This window comes from Micropterus dolomieu, linkage group LG14 (assembly GCF_021292245.1).
Source record: "Micropterus dolomieu isolate WLL.071019.BEF.003 ecotype Adirondacks linkage group LG14, ASM2129224v1, whole genome shotgun sequence".
NCBI lineage: Eukaryota > Metazoa > Chordata > Actinopteri > Centrarchiformes > Centrarchidae > Micropterus > Micropterus dolomieu.
The window spans coordinates 6,735,390-6,760,202 of NC_060163.1; the positions used below are offsets into that span (position 1 = coordinate 6,735,390).

Genomic DNA, 24,813 nt, shown 5'->3' on the forward strand with positions numbered 1-24,813 from the left:
ATGTACAAAAGTTACAAGCAACTGCAGCAGGGAACTCCTTATCAAATACACCGATGAGCACCTGCTACATTCAGTGTTCACATACCACTACAAATACTATTCTTACAATCTTCACTGAAGACTGAATCAGACTGTTCTTACCAGTAGGGGCATGGCCAGGTCAGCGAAGTAAACAAAGGCCGCTCCAAGTGTGAATCCCACAGCCACGGGCAAGAAAGCAAATGAGCCATATTTCCCAGAATCCTCTGCCATTTCGATCGCCGGGGCCAGCAATGACCAATAGGAAGCAGCCAACATTACCTGAGAGAGGCAAGAAAAGGGAGAAGAAGGGAAAAAAAGATTAAGATAGTTACACTTGAATTGCTGCACAGCCCACATAACAAAGAATAGGATGACAAGGTTAAAGGCTACAACTGGTGAGCAAAATGAAATTTCACATACAGACCTGCTGTATCATAGCAAAATAACAATTCACAAAACACTTTCATACCAGCATCGTCTCATGCGCCTTTAAAGACAGAAATATCAGAAATATAACAATCTAATATCTCATCACTTATCATCATTATGTGCAGGAAAAAGGTTAATTGTAATTTTGTTCATTTTTTAGTGGCATATTTTGTTACGGCTCCTTATACAGTTCAGTAGCTATTACAAAAATTCTCACACCCCAACAGCCGTCACAGTGTAACACCATGATCACCCCCATCTGAAGTCATGGACTGCTTGGGTTTAGCAAAACATTTTATCATCATGGTCGTTACAGCCACCCGAGGCCAAGTCTGAACGACCATCGTTGGCCTCTGGCCCCTCCTCTGTTCAATGACGGCTTCTCAACCCGGGTGTAAATGGCTTCCCTGACACCTTTTTCGAACCATCCATCTTCTCTGTCTAAAATGTGCACCTGGTGGTCCTCAAACAAGTGTCCTCTGTCCTTCAGATGTACCTTCTCAGACACCTATGCTTCTGATCCAATCACCTGAACGCCAACTAAGGCAAATAAGGCAAGTTTGTGCAGTCCAGAAAGTTTGATGAATCTGACTTGGAAGACGTTTCCGAGCAAATCGCAAAGAAAATTGTAGGTATAGTATATGAAATATATAGAATATGAAATAGCGTTGGGCTGAATCTAGCCTACTCAAGTCTACTCAATCTCAGTGAAGACTATAGTGAACGCTTTTTTGATATAAAAATAATATGTTTAGTCTTAAAATACTGCCAATGAACATCACTGTGTACTGCTCTAACAACTTGACATTTAAATATCTCTAAGTTTCCCGAGTGTGTGTGTGTGTCCATGCTTTGTTTTTGTGTGCAAGTGTTCAATGTATTCAGTATCCTCACAGGTAATTCGCTTTGAAAGTCCAAAGACTAGTCTGTTTGTATCAGCTGTCAAACTCCAAACAGAGAAGGCAGGGTTCTGTACATCTGAGCACACTTGTGTGTCTTTTCAAGCCCCACGTACCTGCAGCTTCTATTGTTTATCACTCAAAGTTGCCACATGCCAATTTTTATTCTGTTTGGGTTCCTGGCAGCTCCTCTTGCTACCTTCAGGCTCAGTATCAGCAGTGGAAATGTGAAACACGAGTCAGTGTTCTGCACTGCCAATCAAAAGTAATGGAGGCATATTGTTAGGCTGTAGTCAGCTCCGGCACTCAAAAGTAATGTACCGCAAGCATCAAGCCCAGTCAGCTTTGTCAGAGTATAACAATGCCAAAGCTGATTGCAACTCATTTGGTTTTGCTCAAGATGGAACTCTGGCAGCTGAAAACATGTGAATTATAGTAAATGTCAGTGTTATACTCAAGTCTTACGTATGTTGAATTGTCAAAACCTTGCAGGAATCAAATCCTTAGCATGATTGCAGAGAAAAAAAATACCCGGCCATTATCTTCCAAAATGATCCCATCTTGTTTTCAATCTAAAGTATAACCTGCTGCTCCCAAACACAATATCTCATTTGCCCCTGTGAGGACTCGCCACTTTCATGTTAGCAGTCAAAGTCAATCTGTGCTTACTTTTATAGTTTACATGATGTGAATGTCACATATTCTCAACGTATCTGCTTTACAGCTTCATCCTGAGGAGCAGGAAGCTAAATTCAAAAGACACAGTGTTTGGAATACAAACTTTATTTCTGTGTATTGTTTTGGCAGATTCATCTCTTCACTGGCAACAGAAGTAGGGCAAAGAGATCAAAGAGAAGCCAGAATAAAACTACATCTGAAACTGAACATAGCAAGAATCCAAGGGTGGGCAATAGTTCCTTAAAATCTTATTACAATATTGTGACATATTTTTGTGCTAAGTATATATATGAGAATATTTATGTAGTGTAACGAAGTACTTCACAACATAAATATCATATCATTTGTGTCAAAGCTGTGCAAAATGGGGGTCTGTGTTTCAAGCGGCGTGTTCAGATTTAAACAGCCAGCCCTTGTATGCTGCTGGTGTAATACGCACATGGTGCTCTCAAAGGATGTTTTGGAGGGGCCTACAGAAGCAGAGCTGATGTGTGCTTTTCTTTGAAATAACTCTCTGATCACAGTTGTTCAGGCAAACAGACCTGCTGAGCTGAACTGATCAATACCAATAACTTTAAACTAACTTCAACTCGGTTGAACTCGGCCACATTGGATAAAACGTGTCCAGCTGGAGATTATCATACTAACCTCACCCTGACTGCTCTGCTCAGAGGCAACTTTACTGTGAGTGAGTGCACCTTTTCGCTCTACTTTTCCCAACTTGTAAAAACTCAGCCCCCCCTTCACATTGCAATGTCCTGTTTTAATGAACTATACTGCAAAGTAAATGTACCATGGGACGTTAGATCCATCATGTTCACATGAGCTCAGTCAGATTTTGACGTATCTCATCTCACGGTCAATGTAGGTAATAGATTTGTTGTGTGATGTAGCGCCTCTGCACTTTTTCTCTACAGGTTTATGTTTCACACCTCTTCCAAACTGCAGAAGTTGCCTATTCTTTTTAAACCGAATCCCTCTCAGTGGAGCCAGCAGCAACTTTACATTCATTTTTAGCTATGTGTGATGCTGCTGCAAGTGAATACGCCAACACAGCAATGTAATATTGTGACACTCGGTGGCCGCTTTATTAGGTACACCTGAAAAATAGCTCAACCATGAGTTCTACCTAAATAACTAATCTGAGGCAAGGGAATCAAACCTTTCAAAAATAAAAGTAAAATCCAGTCCAATCAAAAAAGATTCACATTTTGAAAAAAATATTTCCAATCACACTATCAGTCTCTGTTGTGCAGATGGTTTTGCGTGGTCGTACTGGAATTTCATATATTCTTGTACTTGTAGACCATATTCCTATTTCTATGTAGTGTGTTATGGGTAACAATATGTTGCAATGGTTCGCAGGAGCCCAAGGGCACACCTCCCGAATCTTAGCAACACATTGTGTGGCCCTGAGCATTAAATAAGCTGATGCGTGACTCCAACATGGGCTGTAGTGCTTAAAACATGTTCATGTTTGCACAAGAATAAAATGTAAATGGTAAATGTCTTGTACCATGTACTAAATGAATATCCAGGTTTTAAAACCAACTAATCAGTAAATCAACTGATTTTTCAAATTGGCAAAACTCCCAGAGAATAAGGAATTTGTCAGTGATACTGATTACTGTAATGAATTAAATTAATTCTCTTAAAAGCAAAGTGCTGGACACTGAGGCACTGACTTAATGGGAGTACTGGTTTTAGAGGCCTAATAATGCTATTTATAATACAAAAAGCAGCCTGATTAATAATTGTAAAAACCACTACACTTACTTTCCAATTATATCAGGGCATTTCATCTAAGCAATATGGTTGGTCAACACAGCAACTAGTGACCATGCTGATGAGTCCTATAAAGTAATCCATTGTAGTTGCTATGCATGCTTCTGTGTTAACTCATTTCTTCAACTTTGCCCCATACCTAGACGCACCAGCAGCATAACCTATAATCACAGAAAAGATCACAGGGGCATTATTTTTATCTTCCAAACCAGCTCTCTTCACGTTCACTTTCCCTCTTCTACCAATCAAAGATGCGATTCTGGAGAACACAACGTACTTCTGTGCCAATTGAGTCAAGGTGGGCAGCCGTCAACATGTTCAATTAGCAGCAATTCAGAGCACATGAGATTAGCAGATTGACACACGATTGTTACAGCTGCCAAGCCTCAAAGGTGCACACAACAGGCAGATGTAAACAGGGCTCAACAACAAGGATTGTCTGATTGCCCGGGGCAAGAAAAATGCCATATAGGGCAAGTGGTGAAAACGATTTAAATACATTATTTTGGTGTAATTTATTATCAAACTGCAGCCTCTCCCCTGTTTGTGTCTGGTCTGAGCTCTTCCACACACACACACACACACACACACACACACACACAGCAAAGTCAGCAGATCAGAGAGGCCGTAGCGCGTTACTCGAGACAACTATGCTCATTGCTGTAAAGTAAGTGCAATAAAACCTTTGAGAGTAAAAAGCCAATACTTCATCAATACACCTGTTCAACAAGTAGACATGTAAACTTTTAGAAAGCGATATTTTAATCTGCTCTGTCCACAATCTCTCTCTCTTCTTGTTACAAACTAGCTAAAACAGCTGTCTGTAGCATAACTGCTTAGCTTACTTTGCCACGTATCTTAAAATCTGTGATATTCTTGTAAACTTGGCTACTGATGGAGGCTAACCAGCCCTTCCTCTTGCTACTAGTGGTACCTGTAGGCATAAAATCAAATCAGCATCAGACGGTGGAAGACAGGAGTGACTGATCGTGACCGATGTCTTTGTTCTTCATTGTTTCTAAACTTCACTCGGTATTTTGATGGCAGGAATAAGAATTATTTTATTCATATTTTAGATTTGATTCTAGTGAGATGTTATTGAGTTTACATAGTGACTTTTCTGTTGTAAACATTACTGTTCTACTCTAGAAACAACATTTAGCTATATTTAAAATATTCAATTCTAATCCTGTGTTATGGCCTCTGTTTCTGACTTTGTGTCTCCCTCTTCCCTTTCGTGTGTGTTCTGATTACAGGAGTGGAGTCAGGTGTGTTGGAGTTGGGACACCAGCTGCCAATCATCAGCAATCTGCTCTGCTTCTTATACGTGGTTCCCACCTCAACCCACCGCCAGATTGTAGACTATGCTAAAACGTCAGTCTTGGCCCGGTCTGATCAAGTCTACTCTATTTGATTTTTGCAACCTTGCTTACCCCTGTTTGCTGTGCCGTGCAGTCTTTTCACCTGGACCCGACTACTGCCTCTTCGCTACCCCTTTTTCCTGCCTGGACTCTGCACCTCTATCCCTGGATAACCTGATACACTGTTGGATCGGAATTCCCTTGCCAGATCTCTGGACTCCCTCCGTCTGACTTCACTACCTGTTCCTTTGCCTGGCTCGGCTTACTCCTACTGTTGGAAACACTTGACTTTCCCAAGTCCCACAGACCCTTGCCCCAACACACATCTAAGTATTATAAATCCTTGTCTATTCAAGTACTTGCTCTGTGTACCGTGTTCTGCATTTGGGTTCTAAATGAAGTCTGGCTTTAACACCTTGTTCTTTTTATAAACATTTATGTATATGGCAATTTTCTGTATCACTAAGAGTAGTAGTCATTAAAAAACCAAATGACACTCCCCTCTACTTGTGAGAAAATGGCAGCAGGTAAAGACAAAGTTTGATCATTTATCATGACAGTTAACAAGTCCATCTCTGGGGAGACAGAGGTGGCATGTGTAATAAGTGAGGGCATTAATGCTTTAGGTCTCTTACAGGACTGGTAAACCAATTAAATTCCAGGAGTTGATGATTCTGTGACTGGGTGATTGATATCATGAATATGTATATGGAAGCAAAATTTTAAGAGGTCAAATATAAATCTAATTTACCAGACTTTACACCTAACCTCTCTTTGTAAATAGTGTCATGGACAACAGATGTTACAATGCACATGACAAAAATATAGCTACAAAATGGAGCAATGACTGAAATTTTAGGTAACAGTTAAACATTTTAGGAAATACACTTATTTGCTTTCTTGCAGAATGTTCATTCGATCAATACCACTCTGATGTCTGTATGGTCAATATATGGCCAGAAGCCAGTTAAATAAGGACTACTTCTTGACCGAGAGCAGTTAACCGCACACTAACACTTGTAAAACCACAAATTGTACTTTTTACACTTTGTTTTTGTACGGATTAAACAAATGTGTTAAATAGTGAGCCTTAGAGGTGCTGGTAGGCTGATTTAGTCACCTTTATATCTTTATGCTAAGTAGCAGCTGGCTGTAACTTCATGTTGACTGGAAGCAGCCACTGAAATGTAATTTCACAAGACCACATGAATTACAAGAATTAAAGTGATTACTTTCATGTAACTGATTCATGTTCACAAAATAATGTATTTGCCTTTTTACAGGCATTAGGGTTTTTAAATATTGTATACTACAATATTGACACTGATGTTGTCACCACGTCCAGTATATTTGGGATATCAATTCTGGATTGGTTTCGGAAGCCTCATAATAAAAGATTGAACGGTTCAAACTTCTGTTCAGTCCTTGAGAGAAACTAGAGACAAAACATTGTGCCCCTAGCACAAAATGAATAACAATATGGTTGAAATACAAAAGTGTTTGATCACACAAATGTGGGTGGCTATAATATATATATATATATATATATATATATATATATATATAGGGGTCAAAGCAGCAATAGGCAATTTCTCATGCTGGCAGCTCCACGTGGCAGTGAGGGAGAACAGTTCGAAATATTTGATCTTCAATACCCAGAAATGCTATAATAATATGACATTACTTAACCCCACACAGAACACTCATATCAACGTGGCTGATCTGTGGTCCCAGAGGGTAAAGACAGACATGGAATCAAATTTTGCTGAGCCCAATTTTCTCCACAATTTCTAAAATAGCTCTTACTGGCTGCTATTCAAAAGACAATTTTGTAGGGATGGGTATACAGTATATGCTGATCTCAGACTATCTGGGACTTTCAAGGTGAATAAGTACATCTTACTTAATTCACTTGAGACTAGTGCAAGATGCAATCTCTACTTTATTCTGTGATTTTATTCCCCATATTCGTTTTTCTTTTCTTTTTTATCGTTTCTTTGTTTCTTCTTTCTTTATGGTTCCCCCTTTTTGATTTACATTTCCAGCAGCCAGGTCTATTCCACAATCACTAGTCTCACTCATTAAGTTTGAACTGAACACAGACCAAAGGCTATTGAAACACTGATGCCAGCGCCCAATTACTGCTTCGTTTGCTCACTCAGGTCCCAATAATAAGTCTTTTGCCATAAGTAGAGATAGAGATATATTCTGCCCAAGAAATATTATAATGTGAACATGTGAAAAGAGCTGGAAGTCATATGCAAGTATTTAATCATTACAAGTTTTTAAGGGAGGACTGTGCAAAACCTGTGCAATCGGAAATGAGTATAGTTATCATTATTACTATTTTTACTTTATTTGGATATGCTGACAGAGTTGTCTTAGACAAAAATTGCTCATTTGGGCAATGTGGGATGTCACTGCTCACAAAATAATTTGTGAGCAGTGACATAATTTTATCTGTGTAAATATGGTGAATCTACTCGGTGTCTCGCTGCATCACCTGCACTTTAATTTTTAGTAATTTTCAAAAGAAATCTTATGAAGTACATCTGTTTTCACCTGAAAACTGTTTTCTAATAGCTTAACAATAACTAATATTTCAACCAAAATGGATTTGAAAACGTTGTGATTTCTATTGTTTTTAGATTCAGAAAAGTTTGTATACAGAAAGTCACATTTAGAGTTATAAAGTATTCCGAATTATGACAGAAGTATCAGCAGGACATTTTCCCAACATACTGTCTATATTGTCATATTGTCTATTTTTCCATTGTAATTATCCTTGTCTAAGATAAACAGGAAGACAGATTTAAAGTTGTAGCTTAATCAAACTAAAAATGCGGTCATCATTAAGCACTCCCTTCTATACACCATAGGGTGCTCTGGTCTTACAAAGCTTGAGGGCAATCATGTAGATGGATGTCACAGCATAATCAATCCCGCAATCAGCGTTTACCCTGCGGAGTTTGGAGATTCACGTGAGCAATCAACGTCAATATCAGAAATCAACAGTGAGTCATTTAATGGTTTCATAACTATATAGTTTTACATCCAGTGGTCTATACATGTGATGCATATGGATCCCAGGTTGAAATACAGTTTATAACAGCAGTGCTACTACAGACTACATTCCTGTTGGTCAACATATATTACTGTTAAAATGGGTAAATAGGTATGTCCTACCAGTTGTAGACATGTGAATTGTAAATGTTGTTGTAAACTATTATGCGCCAATGACACTAATATTACATTTTTACAGTGGCAAGAAGAGCTGGTGTTGAACCTTAAAGCTGATGATACATGGGGGCAACTTTTTGAGCAATGTTGCAGAGCAATCTTGCTGGTGGCAAGTCTGACTATGTTTTGAACGGATAGCTCAGGTTTCAGTTATGGAATCTAATCCAATCAAACAATACCCAGCCCAAATGGCAAGCTGTATAAGTATGCACAAAGCATACTTTATAATGATGAATCTAGTTGGAATTTAAAAAATGGCTTCATAATACTGTGAGAGAGGCCTTCTTTCTGTGGGGTTGGCTGAAAAGGTTTAGACATTGAGCAAAAAAAGCATACAATGCTACATTTAAATATTTGATACACTCGCTTAAAAAGTTGCACTGAAATAGATGAAATCGTCATCTATTCATGTGCATGTTTTCCTTGAAATATGACTTCAAGATTAATCAATTAGATAAATAGCTGACAAATATTTCTTCTATTATCTATACTTGACTAATAGATTAATCAATAATTCCAGTCCTACATTTAGGTTTATGGTGTACTGCCAGAATCTATGATCTCCATTTAAGTTAGTGACATAAAACTGTGTAGTCATTTATTTATTTCACTTGAAATTGTTCCTTACCATAAAGCCAAAATAAAATTGACCAAATACTTGGTGGTTGCACTGTAGATTATATGAAGAACAGCATAACTGATCCCAACAAAAGCTGCAAGTTATTTACTTTGGATATACAGCAACACTGGCCTCTGTGTTTAGCATGTTTTTGTCTTTATGTTTTGAATTGTTACTGAAGTCTGACATTAAGTAAATTAAATGATTCTTTTACAGGAAGCGCAGAAATTGAAAATCAGCTTGAGGATGTTGCTGATGAGTTCTGTCGCCTTGCTATGTAAAGCCAAAATAAAAAGTGATAAAAAAAAATAAAAATAGTCTTCCTTAAGAGCCATTCCTTCTAAAATAACTGCAGTTTTATTTTTACCAGTGGTGGTTAGTGGCTCTATCATCTAATCACAGCCTGTGGCAAATAGAGAAATAAGCTGGATAGAGATAGTTTGATTGATTGCCAAGATAAAGACAGGCATAACACAACTTGATTACTGCCCTACACAAAAGTTATACTTTACAAACTGATTAGAAAATAATTGGCTCTGTGAAGTACTTGGCAGGTGAGGCAAATATGTATGTTCATTACGGGACCAAGGCAGACTATATCCCACATGTCTCCATCTCACTATCTATACCATTTCTCTTTCCATACACCACAAGCTTTCCAGATACAGATTAGACTAAATTGAGCCTTTAGGGGGTTCTGAGGGGATTATCCTCTCCACATGTGTATGCTGCCAATTTCATCCCTCTTTTTTAATGGCCTGTACTCCCTTGTTAGTGCAAAACCCCACTGCTTATCCCACTAAAAAGAAGATGCATCAATTCATTTTGATTCCCTCAAATAGCCTCTAATAAAGCATTCTGAACACGAAACACTACAAACACAACAAATCCACACTGAAACTGCTCCAGTAATGATAGTTAATTTCTGTTTATCATTTTTCATAATTGATTCTGTATTAATGTATATTGTTTGCTATGTAGCAGAAGGGAGTTACAAAACTCAATTTCACTCTATAACTTGTTATATTGTGACAATAGACCTATCTACCTAGACGTCGGAGAAGGTAACAGGAATGAGAGTCCAGCCATGCTAGCAGCTCTGTCAGATGTACTTAGCATTTCGCTAAAAGCCGTGCCTAAGGTCAGCATGTAAGCATGCTCATAATTAATTGAAATTGTATCAAAATCACAATTTGGTCTACTGTAATTTTCAAATCACAGGAGGTGCAATTTTTCAGAATTAAGAAGATATTAATCTGTTTTACAACCAAAATTAAAATATTGATGTAAAAATCATTGTTCCCTTTAATGTCGCAAATCATATCGCAATTGCAGTATCAGTCAATATAAAGGTAATAAGATATTTTTCCAAATTTGCAAAGCCATAGTCTCATAATGCAATCCAACAGTTGTCGATACACTGAAGCCAGAACAACACATTAACCTCATGGTGGCACTACAGGAAAACACAGGGATTGGTGATCCCTCTGTTTTCCGTTATTACGAGTCGTCCTCTGAGGTCCATGAATGTCATAATAAAACGTAATGCCAATCAACCCAATAGCTGTTGAGATATTTTAGTCTGGACCTAAGTGGCGGAAGAACCGAAAGACTGACATTGCCCTCACAAGGGCCAAGTCACCAGCATGGCTAAAAACACAACCATGCATATCAAGTCAATCCCAGTGTCACATTAGAAGCAATTAATGTTGAGTGCTTTTCCACAGACAATCGGTACTGGATTGATAAGTCTGTAAGCAAACAACTAAATCAGATTAAAAGCAGAGCCTGACCGATTTGGCCCTGGTATGGGCCCAATGGTAAATGGACTGCACAGTATAGTGCCTTTCTAATCTTCAGACCACTCAAAGCGCTTTGCACTACATGTCACATTGATCCATTCACACACACATTCATACTGGCAGTGACCACCAGGAAACTAACATTCTCACACACTCACACACACACACATTTGGGGTTCAGTATCTCACCCAAGGACACTTTGAAATACAAAATTGAGGAGCCAGGAATTTAACCTGCACCCTTCTGACTGGTGAACGACCCGCTCTACCTCCTGAGCGGACAGCCTATCACAGATATTTCGGTATTGGCATATCTCTTTTCTGATATGCACCGATATGAAAACATTTTTTATAGAACGTTTAATGGCAAAAACGAGGCTTGGGGTTATTTGAAAATGGTGTCCTCACGTAGTTTGTCTAGCATAGCACGAGACGACTCCATTGTTTACTGAGTAGGCACCGTCTACAGCTGAGCAGCTGAGCAGACAGTGGTGCGGACCGAGTCAAGTCAAGCTGCTAACTAGTTTGTTACTGTTAATGAAAGTTAATAATGAACTAATATAATGTTCCCATTCATTCTGCAACTCACAGACAATGATGTGGTGGTGGGTTGAATCTGTTGAGTGTTGATTTCACATTACATTGTAACCTAGTTGGTCAGACAAAATGCCGGTATGTAAATGCCCATCTTTTACTTTCCATGACAACAAGCTTATCATACTTGTTAATGTTATACATTAATAGCAGAATTATATTGCTAAAGATGCTGGAAAAATAAGCAGGAAAAAAGTAAAGGTAAAGATGATTGAACTATATTTTTAAATACAGTTGTTTAAGAAAGCAGCCTTCTGAGTACCTTTGCTTTGGCATGTCAGTGCATAGTCCACATAGAAAGGTCTATTTTCATTCCAACTCAAAAAAATTTGTGAACTTTTCCCCTCTAAAATCCCATATCGGTCGGGATCTAATTGAAAGTGGACTACCTTGACATGACTGACACATGGAGATCAAATATTTGAATGGTAACAGTTTGACACATATGAGCATATGCAACGCTTTCTTTAATGATATGCAAAGCTTTGACAGCTCTGTACATGTCCCTGGAGATAAACATCCACTTTCTTCATTGATCAAAGGACCATTTCTTAAGATGAAGGCTTACATCCTCTCTTCACCTTTACCTTGGAGGATATTCAGCCTTGTTACTCTTCCGGCTATGCTTCTACACTGTTATGATTGCAAGAGGGACAATGTACAGGGATACAGAAATAGATTAGTCTAAAGCTTTTTGATTGAAGATGGAAAGACAAGAGGGCACTGACAGGCATGAACTGTTGATAGAGAATGGGATCCTGCAGATCTGCCTTTTTCCTGAAACTGAGGCTTCTATTTCTGCTTCCACAAATTATTTTCCAACAGCATTTTGTGGATCTAAATGGTATTGTAAGTCATCAAGTACAAATGTTGTATTCATATTTAGGGTTTTGCTGCTAGAAAAACTGAGTAATTAATTAGACAGGAAATATTTTACAGAACTGATGCATTACTAATTACCAATATAATTAATAGATAAGTTGTAGCCCTACCATGGCTTGACGACGGCAAAGAATCTAGTCTCAGTTAAAAATGGAAAAGAATTTTCCACAACTAAAATAATAATTGTTGTATTGTGTATAATTCAAATACACTATACAGCAAAACAGTACAGGACATGTATATAAAATATAGCTTACTGTAGTTCAAATTATAATTAGGCTATAACCTAAAAACAGTATTGTGCTCTTTACAAATACAGTAACATAAGTAGTACAAGCCACAGCCTGGCCCTGGTTTCAGTGCATTTCTACATTTGTATAGGAATCATTCTGTCCCAAGCTTTTAGATCCATGGTTCACCACTGTCAGTGTGATTTTTATATATAGTCTGTGGTGTGATCTCTATAAGTGGTTTCCACTGTTTATATTTTTAGGATTTGCAGCCCTTTTTATGTGCCTAACAGTAAAATTGCATTTGGCCTCATTTACTAAAGGACCACACCAAGATACATACGGTATATATTAGTGATAGGCCGATTAATCGAGCCGATATCTGGCATTTTGAGATGCTCGGCATCAGCCAGTACCTGCACTCATAAGGCCAATATACAAAAAATGTCAATGTCGTCAGTGTGGCAGCTGTGGAACTATGTTAGCACACCCCCTTGTGAATTTTGGGAAGGTGGTGAAGAAGTTAGTTTTAAGCCACACATTTCCCCAGTCGCCATCGTCTTTTCTAAATGTTAACATATTTCTCCCACCCGAAATGACAGCTAATCTAATGTAAAACCATTACTGCCTAGCATCAAGTCTATAATCTTATACTGTAGACACTAATGCAGTTGAATGAAGTCACTTGTGGCAAACTGTACCCTACTCTCCCTTAAACACCAGTCACGTGCTGAAATCTACAGCATAACCCAAAGTATTCTTCTATTTCATGAATTAATGAAAATTCCATCTAAAACAGCACATTACTGCCTGAGATAACCATGTATATTAGTTTGCACTCTGCATGGAATAATGGAATTATTCATGACTTTTCTATGTTTTGATATCGGCATAATATATTAGCCATTGTCTCTCTAAATATCGGCACTGGCCATTGAAAAATCCGTATTGGTCGACCACTAGTCTGTATGTGAGGAGTACAAGTTTGTGTTTCCCAAGTTTCTTCAAGTTTAGCAGCAAAACAAAAAATTCCAGAAGTGATGATGACTTGGCATTATCTGTAGTTGCATTGTTTAGTAAATTTCCACTGTTTAATATGCATTGCTTTGGCCATTTAACATACTGTAAGCTGTTAATCTGATTTATCTGACTTAAAATCAGTTACAATACAATACTATATATTCCCTTTTGTGCTGCAACAGTCCACCCTATGCTGATCTGTGGTTACATTTCAGTCAAGCAACACAGAAAAGCCGAAACATAATATCCTTTGCAATGAGTAGCCAATATTCATTATTCATTATTATAACACAGAAGTTGTGGCTTCTACCAAGCACAGCAACATAGCAGAATTGTGGCCGCCAGTGTCAGCTGAGATCTGGAGACTTGCAATACTTGAAATCAAATTCTGCTCAAAACCAGTCAAATCCTGCAGGCATCAAAGCTTTGCCTGCCTCTACACTCCGAAACACAGCCAAAATGTTGAAGATACAAAGGCATTACACAAGCTGAGAAGCATTAACAAATTGTTCTCTGACACTAGAAACCCGAGAGAGAGGCAATAATCAGTGGGTTTTGTTTTATTTTTGTTTATATGTTTCTACTGAGAGTCAAGGGAAAACAGGAAGCATTGTGATTCTACAGCACTGTGAAACTGATTCATCAAAGCCCACAATAATAATATCTTTCACATCCCAATATCACTACAGGAACCTGTAATATTTCGGAAGAAACTGGAGAAAAAGCTGCGTCGGGTATGAATGGCATATTGATGCAGTTTATAATTTATAGTACGACAGCAGCTACGTCAACCACAAATGCTAGTTCTATCCAGCAGAATTTGACTGTCGGAAAATGGCTGAAGTGAAAGTGAAAGTCACATTACATTATGCTTAGGTAAAGGTAACATTAATTATAGCGCCCACAACCAGGCTCTGCCAATATCTTCGAAATGCTGCAGCCGCACACAGCTCAGACCTGCAGTTCCAAAACTAATACTTAAGTACAGGATAGGATAGTAGTTAATCATATGCAGTTACTTGTTACCAGTGAGAAAACATATGCTAATGCATGTTTAGTGTTTCCATACTTAGACTGCCCAAAGAGCACACAACATGTTTTTTCCTGGAAAGGTCAAACAAAATTACTGGAAGGTCAAATACATTTGCATTCCAAGTATACAGCTGGTAACTATCACACAGCACAGCTGAATGTGTAGCTTTTCATTTAATTGTGAATTAGAAAGTCACAGTGTGCTAGCAATACATCACAAACGATTCCTGAGAACCTTGAGGAATAATGTCTAATTAAAGAAGTGCTAGTTGCGTAAACACAGTTAGCTCACCAGATAAAACTGAAGGAAATGAGAGTGCTAATGTTATTCAGGTGGGAGAGAGACATGGGAATTGTTTCATGATGTTATCTTGTGACACAAAATATAAAAAAGGAAATATAACCTTTACAGATGCAACACATATGGAAGTGTTTTTTTTGTTTGTTTGTTTTTTTTTTTTACATATAACTCATGCTTTTATTTAAATTATGTAATTATGTGGAAGCTGAATCCATTACCAATCTAGCTTGTTTACAGCAGTGGGAAAGACATTAAAATAAATCTAAGTTGTTCAAAAGATGCTAGTGTCACTGTGAGGCTGTACTAAGGGATAGTGATGCTTTGACCTAAATGCTAACAACTGCGTGATAGCATGCTCACAATGACGATGCTGATGATGATGAACAGGTATAATGTTCACCATCTTATTTTATCATGTTAGCATGCTAAGATTTGCTAATAAGCCCTATGCACAAAGTATACACAGGTGAGGCTGATGGGAATGTCTTATTTGCAGTTATTTGGGCAAAAACCAAAGTGTTGGGCTAAATGAAATTGACTTGATGATGGCGCTATATTGTTCTATCTCTTGTTCTAGAAAATTATCTTTGCACCCGGGCGAGGTGACCCATGTCCTGCCCGGACGAGTCCAGGCCCCCCCGCCAGCCGACCTGCGCCTGGGTAAGGGAGCGACTGGCCAAGTGACCGTTATGGAGGGAGAGAGGCCTGCTGACGCTGCCACAATCCCCCGTCTGATGTTCAAGACGCCATTGTTTTACATGTGCTGCTTGTGTAAAACTATTGTAAGGCTTTTGAGAATGTGGAAACAGTTTTGAGTAAAACATGTTAATTACATTCCTCAAAGAGCTAAGTTAACTTCTCTCATCAAAGAGCTAACGTTAATTCCTGGGGTGAGGCTAAGGGTTCACCGTGCGGCCTTGTGTTCACGAAGCCACGGAGTGAGGGTGACGTGTCAACAGTCAAGGCTCGGTCGGACTTTTCCAACTCCAGCCAGTTCAACCTTTCAAAAACGGTCTATGGTACGTTTAAGGACACCACGGCCTTTTTGATTTTTTAAATAAATAAATAAAAAGAAGGGTGACAGGGACAGAGGCTGATGCACACCACCAGACCTCCTCCCTCCGTTATGTGTCCAGCATGCATTTAGTTGTGTTTCATGTGCTGCTGTGTACACACTGAAAATGCTCTCCTGGTGGCATCCGAGCAAGACAGTAGTAGGACCTGGGCTTCCTCCTCGCTAGCCGGCTGTCCGGCCTGCGCAACGGGTCGCCTACATTGCCTTGCAGCCGAATGAAGGGCTGCTGCTATGGCAGCTGTGAGGTGTTCAAAGACACCAGGGAGCAACCGTCCCTGGTGCGTTCAGGGACACTATAGCCTGTTCGACTTCGCCCACCTCCCCCCTTCCAGATGCGTTGTTCACGTGTACACATTTTCACGCAGAATGGCGACGCTGCTGCATGCTGACAAGCTGGGTGGACAGCATTCTAAAACGAGGCTACTCTCTTCAGTTCTGCTGCATACCACCAGTTTTCCTAGACATAATGGAAGCCAGTCTATCCTCAAGAGGAAGTGGACTTCCTGGCCGCCGAGATCCAGCAACTTCTGCTGAAGCAGGCTGTCTTAGGGCATCTCTGCGCATGATATGCACAGAGGTCTTGCACCATGTACTTTTTGGTCCCCAGAAAGACGAGACGGTTCTGAGCCATTCTGGATCTCGGCCTCCTGAACCAGCATAATGAACAAGAGGGCGTTTCCACATGCTGATGATCAGGAAAATGCTGGAGCCAGTGCAGCCCGGCAACTGGTTCACCGCCATCGACCTATATAGACGCCTATTTCATGTCGAGGTGACACAGTAACAGGGAATTTCTAGGCTTCTCCTCTCAGGGGGTAGCCTACAAATACATTAGGCTCCCCCTCAACTACTCACTAGCCCCCCACACGCTCAGCAGATGCATCGCACTGCAATCGTTGCGCGAGAAGGGCACGAGGGTTCCTTTCTACTCACGACCTCATGGTCATGGAGAGATTGAAGCCTTGATTGATCACCACACAGCCCAGTTGATTTTGCCCCTCAACAGCCTGGGGTTGCGATCAATTGGGAAGAGAGCTCCCCCCAGCCGTCACAGCGAACGGAGTATCTTGGGATTGTGCTCAACTACAACACTCCAAGAGCGTATCTGTGTGCGTCGCTTGGTGGTCCACAGGCTGCAGCAGGGGACAGCTGCGAAAGCGGTGTCAGTGATGCTGCTGTTGGGACTCAGGGCAGTAGTCCATCAGGTGGTCCCTCTGGGCTTGCTGCACATGCGACGGCTACAATGTTGGTTTGCCAGCCTGCATCTGGACCTGAAGAGGCAAGGTGCTGAGGGGCTCTGTCTCATGGGTGAGGCTTCATATGTGCAATGCTGGTGTTGGACCAGCCTCTCTACGTTTTTTCTCCTAAAATTGTGGAGAGGCAGACTCAGGCTGGTCTAGCCGCTGAGGTCGCACAGACCACCCAAGCGGGGGGCAGTCTCCACCATGTTGAGCTTTCAGCGTTGATGCATTGAGAGGGAGATGGATCTGCCTACCTGTTCGGTGGGATCCGTTTTCTCTTTCCCGCAAGGTCTGATGGAGAAGGGGCTGTTGCGCTGCAGCTATCTCCTGTCACAGGGGGTTTGGTGACAGAACAGTCTTCACCCCCTCCCTCGTGATGCGCTTTCTGCAGGGTGTGAGAAGACAGCGACCGGTGTCGTGTCTCTCAGCGCCTCCGTAGGACTTGCTGCTTGTGTTGGTGGCTCTAATATCTGCACCTTATGAGCCCCTGGTGCTGTCCTCATTGAAAATGCTATCTCTTGAACAGACCTGCGCCTTGCTCTCACCTCTGCTAAGAAGGTGAGTGAGCTGTGTGCCTGTCGGTTCACCCCAGCTGCATGCTGGTTCTTGGTGTCCACAGTACAGCCTGATTGAGACAACACACCTCCTTTGTTCTTAAAAACATAAGGAGCATGTTCAGGTCCAGGACAATAAATCTGGATGCTTTCTACCCCCCTACCCCACTTAGGGTGCAGGGAGGTGAGAGTGCATCTGTTGTGTCCATGTGTGCTAGGCTAACGTCCTATGTAGAGCACACAGCCCCCATTCGATGCACTGGTCAGCTGTTCGTCTGTTTCAGTGATAGTGCAGTCAATAAAACCCTGTCCAAGAAGAACCTGGCCAGCTGGCTTTGTGAGTGAATCTCCCAAGCCTGTACACGGGCGGGAACAGACCCACCCTTAGCGGTGCGTGCACATTCCACTCAGAAGTGTGGAAGTGTCTACGACCCTTTCACAGAGGGGTGTGTGTCAAAGAGATCTGCACAATGGCATCTTGGCCCTTACTGTGCCCGTTTGTGCGTTTCTATCTCTTGGATATGTCGGGCTCCTTCTCGGGATCCAGCTTGTAAGTGCGACCTAGGATCTGAAAAGTGAGGATCTAGTGACCACTGGGTGTAGAGGGGGAACATACACTGGCAGTGCCTGATGTTCCAGTGAGAAGTCATGGCAGTCCAAATGTTAATGGTCAGGCCAAGCCCCTATTGGTCCAGCGACCTTCTCAGCGGTGTCCCACCACTCTGTCACTAGGTGAAGTGGTGGTCGGGGCTTTGGCCGGCCTGCGGCCGACCGGGTTGGTGTGGTGGACAGAACAAAGGTTACAATATGGTAACCCTAGTTCTATAAGCACAGGCGGAGCCCTCTACCGTTGAGCCTTGCCGCTCTGACGCTGTCTGCTGAAGAGGCGGTCGGGTGCTGAGGCAGTAGGGACACTGCTATTTATACGTCACGCACGTATTGGTAGCGACGTCCTATTGGTCGGCTACGTGCATGATAAAATGTCAGTGGGCAAGTGCGTGCGTGTGATTGGAGTAGGTAGTACCCATAGAGTCCAGTAGAGGGCTCCACCTGTGCTTATAAAACTAGGGTTACCATATCATAACCTTCGTTACAGTTCATCCTGAGGGGAACATGAATGTCTGCACCAAATTTTATGCAATCCATCTAATAGTTGTTTAGTTGCCCTGTGTATCCTTCCTACAGTTCTACACATTCACACCTAAAAGTTGTCAAGTACCATCCTGCTGGCAACCAAACATCTCCACTGGTGCACCTAGGGAATGAATGCCTCTCTAAAAGGGCATGTCCAGAGGAGTTTTAGCTGAGTGAGATGGTCTCTCATTATTTTTCCTGTCAAAATTTTCTCAGACAATCATTAGTTCAAAGACCTTCATCCGCTTTTCTAACCTTTAGGCTGCCGGTTGTTGGCTCGAAGCCACAGAGATTCCACAGATGGCAAAGATGAATACAGATTATTGAGCCAACGTCATGGGAAAAGGAGTACAAACAGGCAAGGTAGCAATCTCTAGAATATATGTTGCCACTCTAACACCGCTGTGCTCTAGCCAAAGTTAGGGTAAAGTTAAGCATGACATATCTCTAAATGCTAATTTGATCAGTGACATTCAGCCAATTTTTTACATGTGCAGTAAGAGGCAAGCAGCTCTCTATCATCCAAGGATTAAGAGATGTCTCCCAATTGACTTGAAGTGGCGAGGAAAGCAATATCTGAGCGTGATAACAGGGAGAATGTTTACATTCATTTTGTCACTCTGTTGATTTTCTTTGTGGAACAGTGGAATCCTACAAGGAATGATTAAGTTAGTTTGCTTTGCACTCATCCATGCAAAGAACTACAAATATCTTTCTTTTTCACTTAGGAATGCTAAGAATATTTTATTTGCTGAAATCAAATCATTTTACTTTACCAGATTAAACCAAATATCAATCATGAATTGTTCACTAATACAGGGCAGATAAACAATTCCATTCTGAGCTAGTTCTTAATCTTGTAGAGAATCTACCAGTGGCAGCTGGTGCACTTTCCTCCGAGGGGGGGCTACTACACCAAAATTCCAGCAAACATATACCACGGTGTCTCACCAGTGTATTTAAGAAAAGCCTAACCCAGCAGTTTTGGTGCCTAAACCTAACTAAAGGTTTAGGACACAGCGTCATTACGACTTTAAAGTTAATGAAGAATGGAAGTCAGAAGAACGACTTCCCAACTCAGGAAATGAAAGGAAGCCAGTGCACCAGGTTACATATGACACAAATATGTAAATGCAAGCCCCCCAGAACCCATAGACATTGCATTGCACTGCCTGCAGGTCGGAAAAAAAATCCCTTAAAATGAAAGTCTATTAGAGCATCTGGGTGATATTCCAACAGACTGAAATCACCTGAAATGGTCGGTACTCCGCGGACCGCGGCCTGATGCTGCAACTGGTTGGACTATGATACTCAGAGGCAGGACAAATGGTCTTGAAAATAATTTAATAAATTATATTTTAAAAAGGAATACAAGAGATGATGATAGTGATGATGAGTATGGCGCCCTAACGCCCTCTATTGGCCGCCCCCCATCAGCCGCCCCTGGAATCTAGTTTGCCCAAGAAATACAAGAAAGACAAATAAAGAGTAAAAAGTAATTTGCAAGTCTTGTGACTGGCTAAGAGGATAATAAGCATCTCTAGCCCCACAATTTGTGCTCCACACCACCCAACCTTTCACACACCTACAGAATATGAAAATGACCGATTCTCCCTCTGCAACCAGATCAAATTTAAACATGTGCCCCATTTCTGACTCCTGCATTCTGTCTTCACCCTCATGCTTCATTCAATCACAGCCTCTCCACTTGTGTGTTGCCCACAGCCACTCAACACCACGATCAGACACTGACTGGAAAATGTATTCGATGCAGTGAGAGACACACTTGTGATGGAGAGTGGAAGTACGGCTTGGGGGGGGGGGGCTGTCATGAAATTCTATATACGCACCCAGAGAGGATGAGCAGAACCTTGATAACTAAGTCCTTGTAAGACTGAATTCATTTCAGTTCTTCTTTAGGAACCTGACTGAATGTATTTTCTCTGTGCATCCATGTCTTTATAACAGACGGACCACACAGCACTCTTAGTCCACATAGATACTGATAGGAAGTATTCATGATAGGTACTGACTACCCCTCAGGATGCTTATACCCCTCACACACAATGTGCATCTGGCAGCAGCACGGGCAACAGAACTCCTGTCCATATGGACCTACGCCTAGACCTCTGCTGCAGCTTCTTCAGGCTTGTTTTCAACCTCTGTGCCTGGAATGCCGAAAATTACTGAACAGCCTTTTGGCGACGGTGTGGGCTGAATTCTGTGAAATGTAACACCCTTAAAAAAAACCCACATGGTATACTTACATAACATGCTGTTTATTGGCAAACCCGTCCCCTTCGCACTGGCTCGCGAGCCTTTGTGCCATTTGTTTTGTTTCAGCACAAGAATTACATTTCTTAAAAATCTTAGCGTCATCTATATGGGTGAGCAATCAACCAGATGGAGGCAGAGAATGACGTGCTCACGGGAGGAAGCGGGGGGACGTTTTTTTGGACTGACTTACTTTCGTTGGAGTAGTTGGGCCGCTTCCTCATCCATTCTTATATACATATATTAACCGTATTTCTACTGGTACCAACAGCTTACTGAGTCAGTCTCAACTGAGAAAGTTTTGTTTCAGGCTGGGACAGCTCTCCATCACGTGCTATTTTATTGCTTGATTAAAGACTTTAGATGTTGTTTTGCAATCGCAAACAGCTAGGGGATAACAATATAACACATGTTTAAAAAAAGGTTCAATAAATGTTTGATGTGGTTTTCTGGAGTTTTCCGCCACATTTTCTCATACTTAGATACGGTGACAACTAAACCATCTTAATGACAACTGATCAAAATTCATCCACCAATGAAAGGCAAAAAATATGGCTGAAATCTAAAGAAAAAAAAATTGCACCTTGTGATAGGAATTTTTTATTTTCAGACAAATCAAATGCCATCTACTTTTCTGGCTTCCACTAGTTTAACCTACTGCAGCATCATTTTCTGAGGTCTGAATTATTGTGGGTTTTTGTGACTGCTGCTGGTCTAGGCACATCTGTGCATCATGTGGTTCCAGGCCATACAGCTACAACATCAAGAGTTGAGACCATGGTATAAATTCATATAGAGTCATCATTTATGCTCGGACCAATGATTTTATTTATCCCTCCATGACACTGACAGGGAAACCATTATTTTTTTATCACATGGGAGGGAAAGGACTGAATATGTGTGGTATGAGAGATGTTAATGGGCAAAAAAAACACACATTTGTGACATCCTGGTGTTTTAACCATTTACAGAAACTATTTTTTGTACAGAGGTTTTATGGGTGGAGTGACACTGTGTGCTAAATCCTGGGGGACACAGACATCCTATCTTAGGGTAGTAATACGTCCAATTGGAGCAAATGCATTTTTCTTAACTTTGGGCCAGTTAAGAACTATATCCTCCTCTGAGAGAGTTGATAAACAGGAACCAAGAACTTTGGCACCTGTTTTTAAATTGGTTGATAGAAATTAAATCTCTCGAGGGGTGATTCTGGTCTGTTCAGGAAGAAAAGTCCTCACTGATCTCAAACTATACAAAATACAGTCTTTCAGTCACCAGGACAAGAAACACTGACTGTAGCACAACTCATTTACATTGGCTAATGCTTTTTGACGGAAACATAATATCACCCGGATTACGTTCACTGGCGACAGCTTGTTCCAATGCAGCAGGTAGCGTGACGTTATTACACAGCAGTGAAAACTTATTAGCCAGTGAAAATAGTTTGTAATTCGTAAAAGGCAGCTGGAGCCGTCTGTGAGGAATTTATTTTAAAATGTTCCTGAATAATAACTCACAGAAGCAGAGGACTGTTGCCCATTAACGTCATTCGCTGTAACTGCTTTCTCTAACGCTTCTGTCCAAGAATAAACCGCTTCGTTACCTAAAACATGCCAAGAGAGGTGGGACTAGAAGACGAGATGCATGGAGAGAGATATAGAAACAAAAAAAATTATCATAAATTGTTGTTATTCTGTGCTTACTATCACAGTGTGTTCTAGGATAGCATGACATGATTTTCTACTGTGACTCTATGACATGTCTGTGCATGTGTGTGTGTGTGTGTGTGTGTGTTTGTGTGGATGTGCATGTTTGATTCAGGACATGTAAAGCCTGGGAACAGGATGGACTCTGAATCACATGAGATGCAAAAAGCATGACACATGCGGGTCATGAAACGCCCACCGAACCTCACAAACACACACACACACACACACACGCGCGTTCCTTTATCCCCGTGGGGAAATTTCATTGACATAATGCTTTTCCAAGCCCCTTACTGTAACCTTAACCATCACAACGACATGCCTAACCTCAACCCATACCCTACCCCTAACCTTAACCTAATTGTAACCTGAACCCCAAAACCACATTTTAACCTTCAAACAGCAGTCTCTACCCGTGGGGACTTAAATTTTTGTCCCCACGGTAACACGAGTCCCCACGGGTAAGTGTGTATTAAGGTTAAAGTCCCCACCTGGATATAAAAACAAAAAATATAAAAAACGTGCAAATAATAATTTAATATAGAGCACGTGTATCACACCAGCCCTGTCTCTGAGATGAGCTGTTCTAACTATTCCACTGTGTAGGCTTTATCAAATCTGCATATGCGCCACAGTAGAGACCATTAGCTGTTCGGTTTTCCTCTCACTTTTTAACCTATTGTTCATCTTACTAACAATTATTCTGTACATTACAGTCTCTCTGAGCAGGCAGTGTCGTTGTGAGTCACCTCAAGATTTTTACCTGCAGCAACATTTGACTGATGCCTCTCTCTCTTGCTCCCATTTGCCATGTTCAAACTGAACTGACAAGTTCGGGCATCTTGATCCATTTTCACCACTTCTGAATTTCAAATGGTTAGAAATGTAGTAAGATCTGTCTTCTGAGCGCTTCCATAAATTGTTTATACCATGTTGTCACACATTTTGGCAAACTCATTAGATTACTGCTAATATTTACTATGGGGGATTTTCATGTCTGACAGCAATGGTAAACATTTATTTCCTCTGTGCATTATAATTAACTTCTAAAAAAAAAATAAATAAATAAGAAGGTAAGAAACATCCAATCAAAGGGCTTACAAATATGGTGCATATGCAAACAGATGAATTTGTCAAATATGGCATGCTGTTCACCAAAGCTGAATTTATTTTGCCTATAGCTCTGACTTGTGCTAAACTGTCTTCTACTCCGATGCAAAAGGCAGCTGAGGCTCATACTGACTCTCAGAAAGAATTTATACATATATAATATCCATAAAAGAAACCTTTGAAATGTGAATTTACAGTTGGAAAAAAATACTCATGGAACCAGTTGCTCCTCCAACTTCAAAACTCTAGAACAGCTTACTAAGGACAGCAGCATCTACCATACCGCCTCATTAAATGAATTATGTTGCCCATTTCTTGCTCACAGTCACTCTGAAGTTGTCTAAATCCCTCCTCAAGTGAGACTCCTAGCCAGGAGATTTGAGAGCAAGGTAAGAGCTTGTCAGATTGCAAATTGTAGTATTGCATGTGGAAAAAAAGCAAATAAGAGAGGAAAGGAGCAGGGAAAGTATTTTTAAAAATGTTAAAATTTAGTTCTGCTTCTTCTGATCAATATCCAGGAATGCTATGTTACATCCTCTCCCCCAGTGTCTCCATTCTTTAAAGCTGCTCCTACTATCTGTTTGACCTTCTTTCACTGTCTGCAAAAGACCATCCCAAGGCTGCTGAGGACATTCTTTGAAAATGGCATTTCCATCTCCACTCGACCTCGTCAGGTTATTTTTTTCAACAAAGTGATGTGGCTTAATAGCAGAATTTGTCCAATACAGAAGCCAAATGGAGCAGCAATCTTGCCAATTGCAACAGCCAGATGCACAGCATCAGTGAGTGCAGAGGACTGCTGTTTACACTCTGCATTCCACAAGCA

At 40.8% G+C, this 24,813-nt stretch overlaps 1 protein-coding gene and 1 long non-coding RNA gene across 5 annotated transcripts in view; one reads left to right on the forward strand and one right to left on the reverse strand.

Moving 5' to 3' along the window:
- Positions 1 to 110: 110 nt before the first annotated feature.
- slc39a11 (solute carrier family 39, member 11) overlaps positions 111 to 24,813 on the reverse strand; it is a 33,050-nt gene continuing 8,347 nt past the window's right edge. For all 4 annotated transcript variants that reach the window (XM_046069276.1, XM_046069274.1, XM_046069275.1 and 1 more), the window contains exon 4: positions 111 to 300. In XM_046069276.1, the coding sequence (XP_045925232.1) occupies positions 127 to 300 (174 nt within the window). In that variant the 3' untranslated portion in view covers positions 111 to 126. The remainder of the gene's footprint in view (positions 301 to 24,813) is intronic.
- Positions 4,298 to 5,669, forward strand: LOC123983142. Its single transcript, XR_006828134.1, has 2 exons — positions 4,298 to 4,479; positions 5,069 to 5,669. It is a non-coding gene; the product is annotated as an uncharacterized LOC123983142 (long non-coding RNA).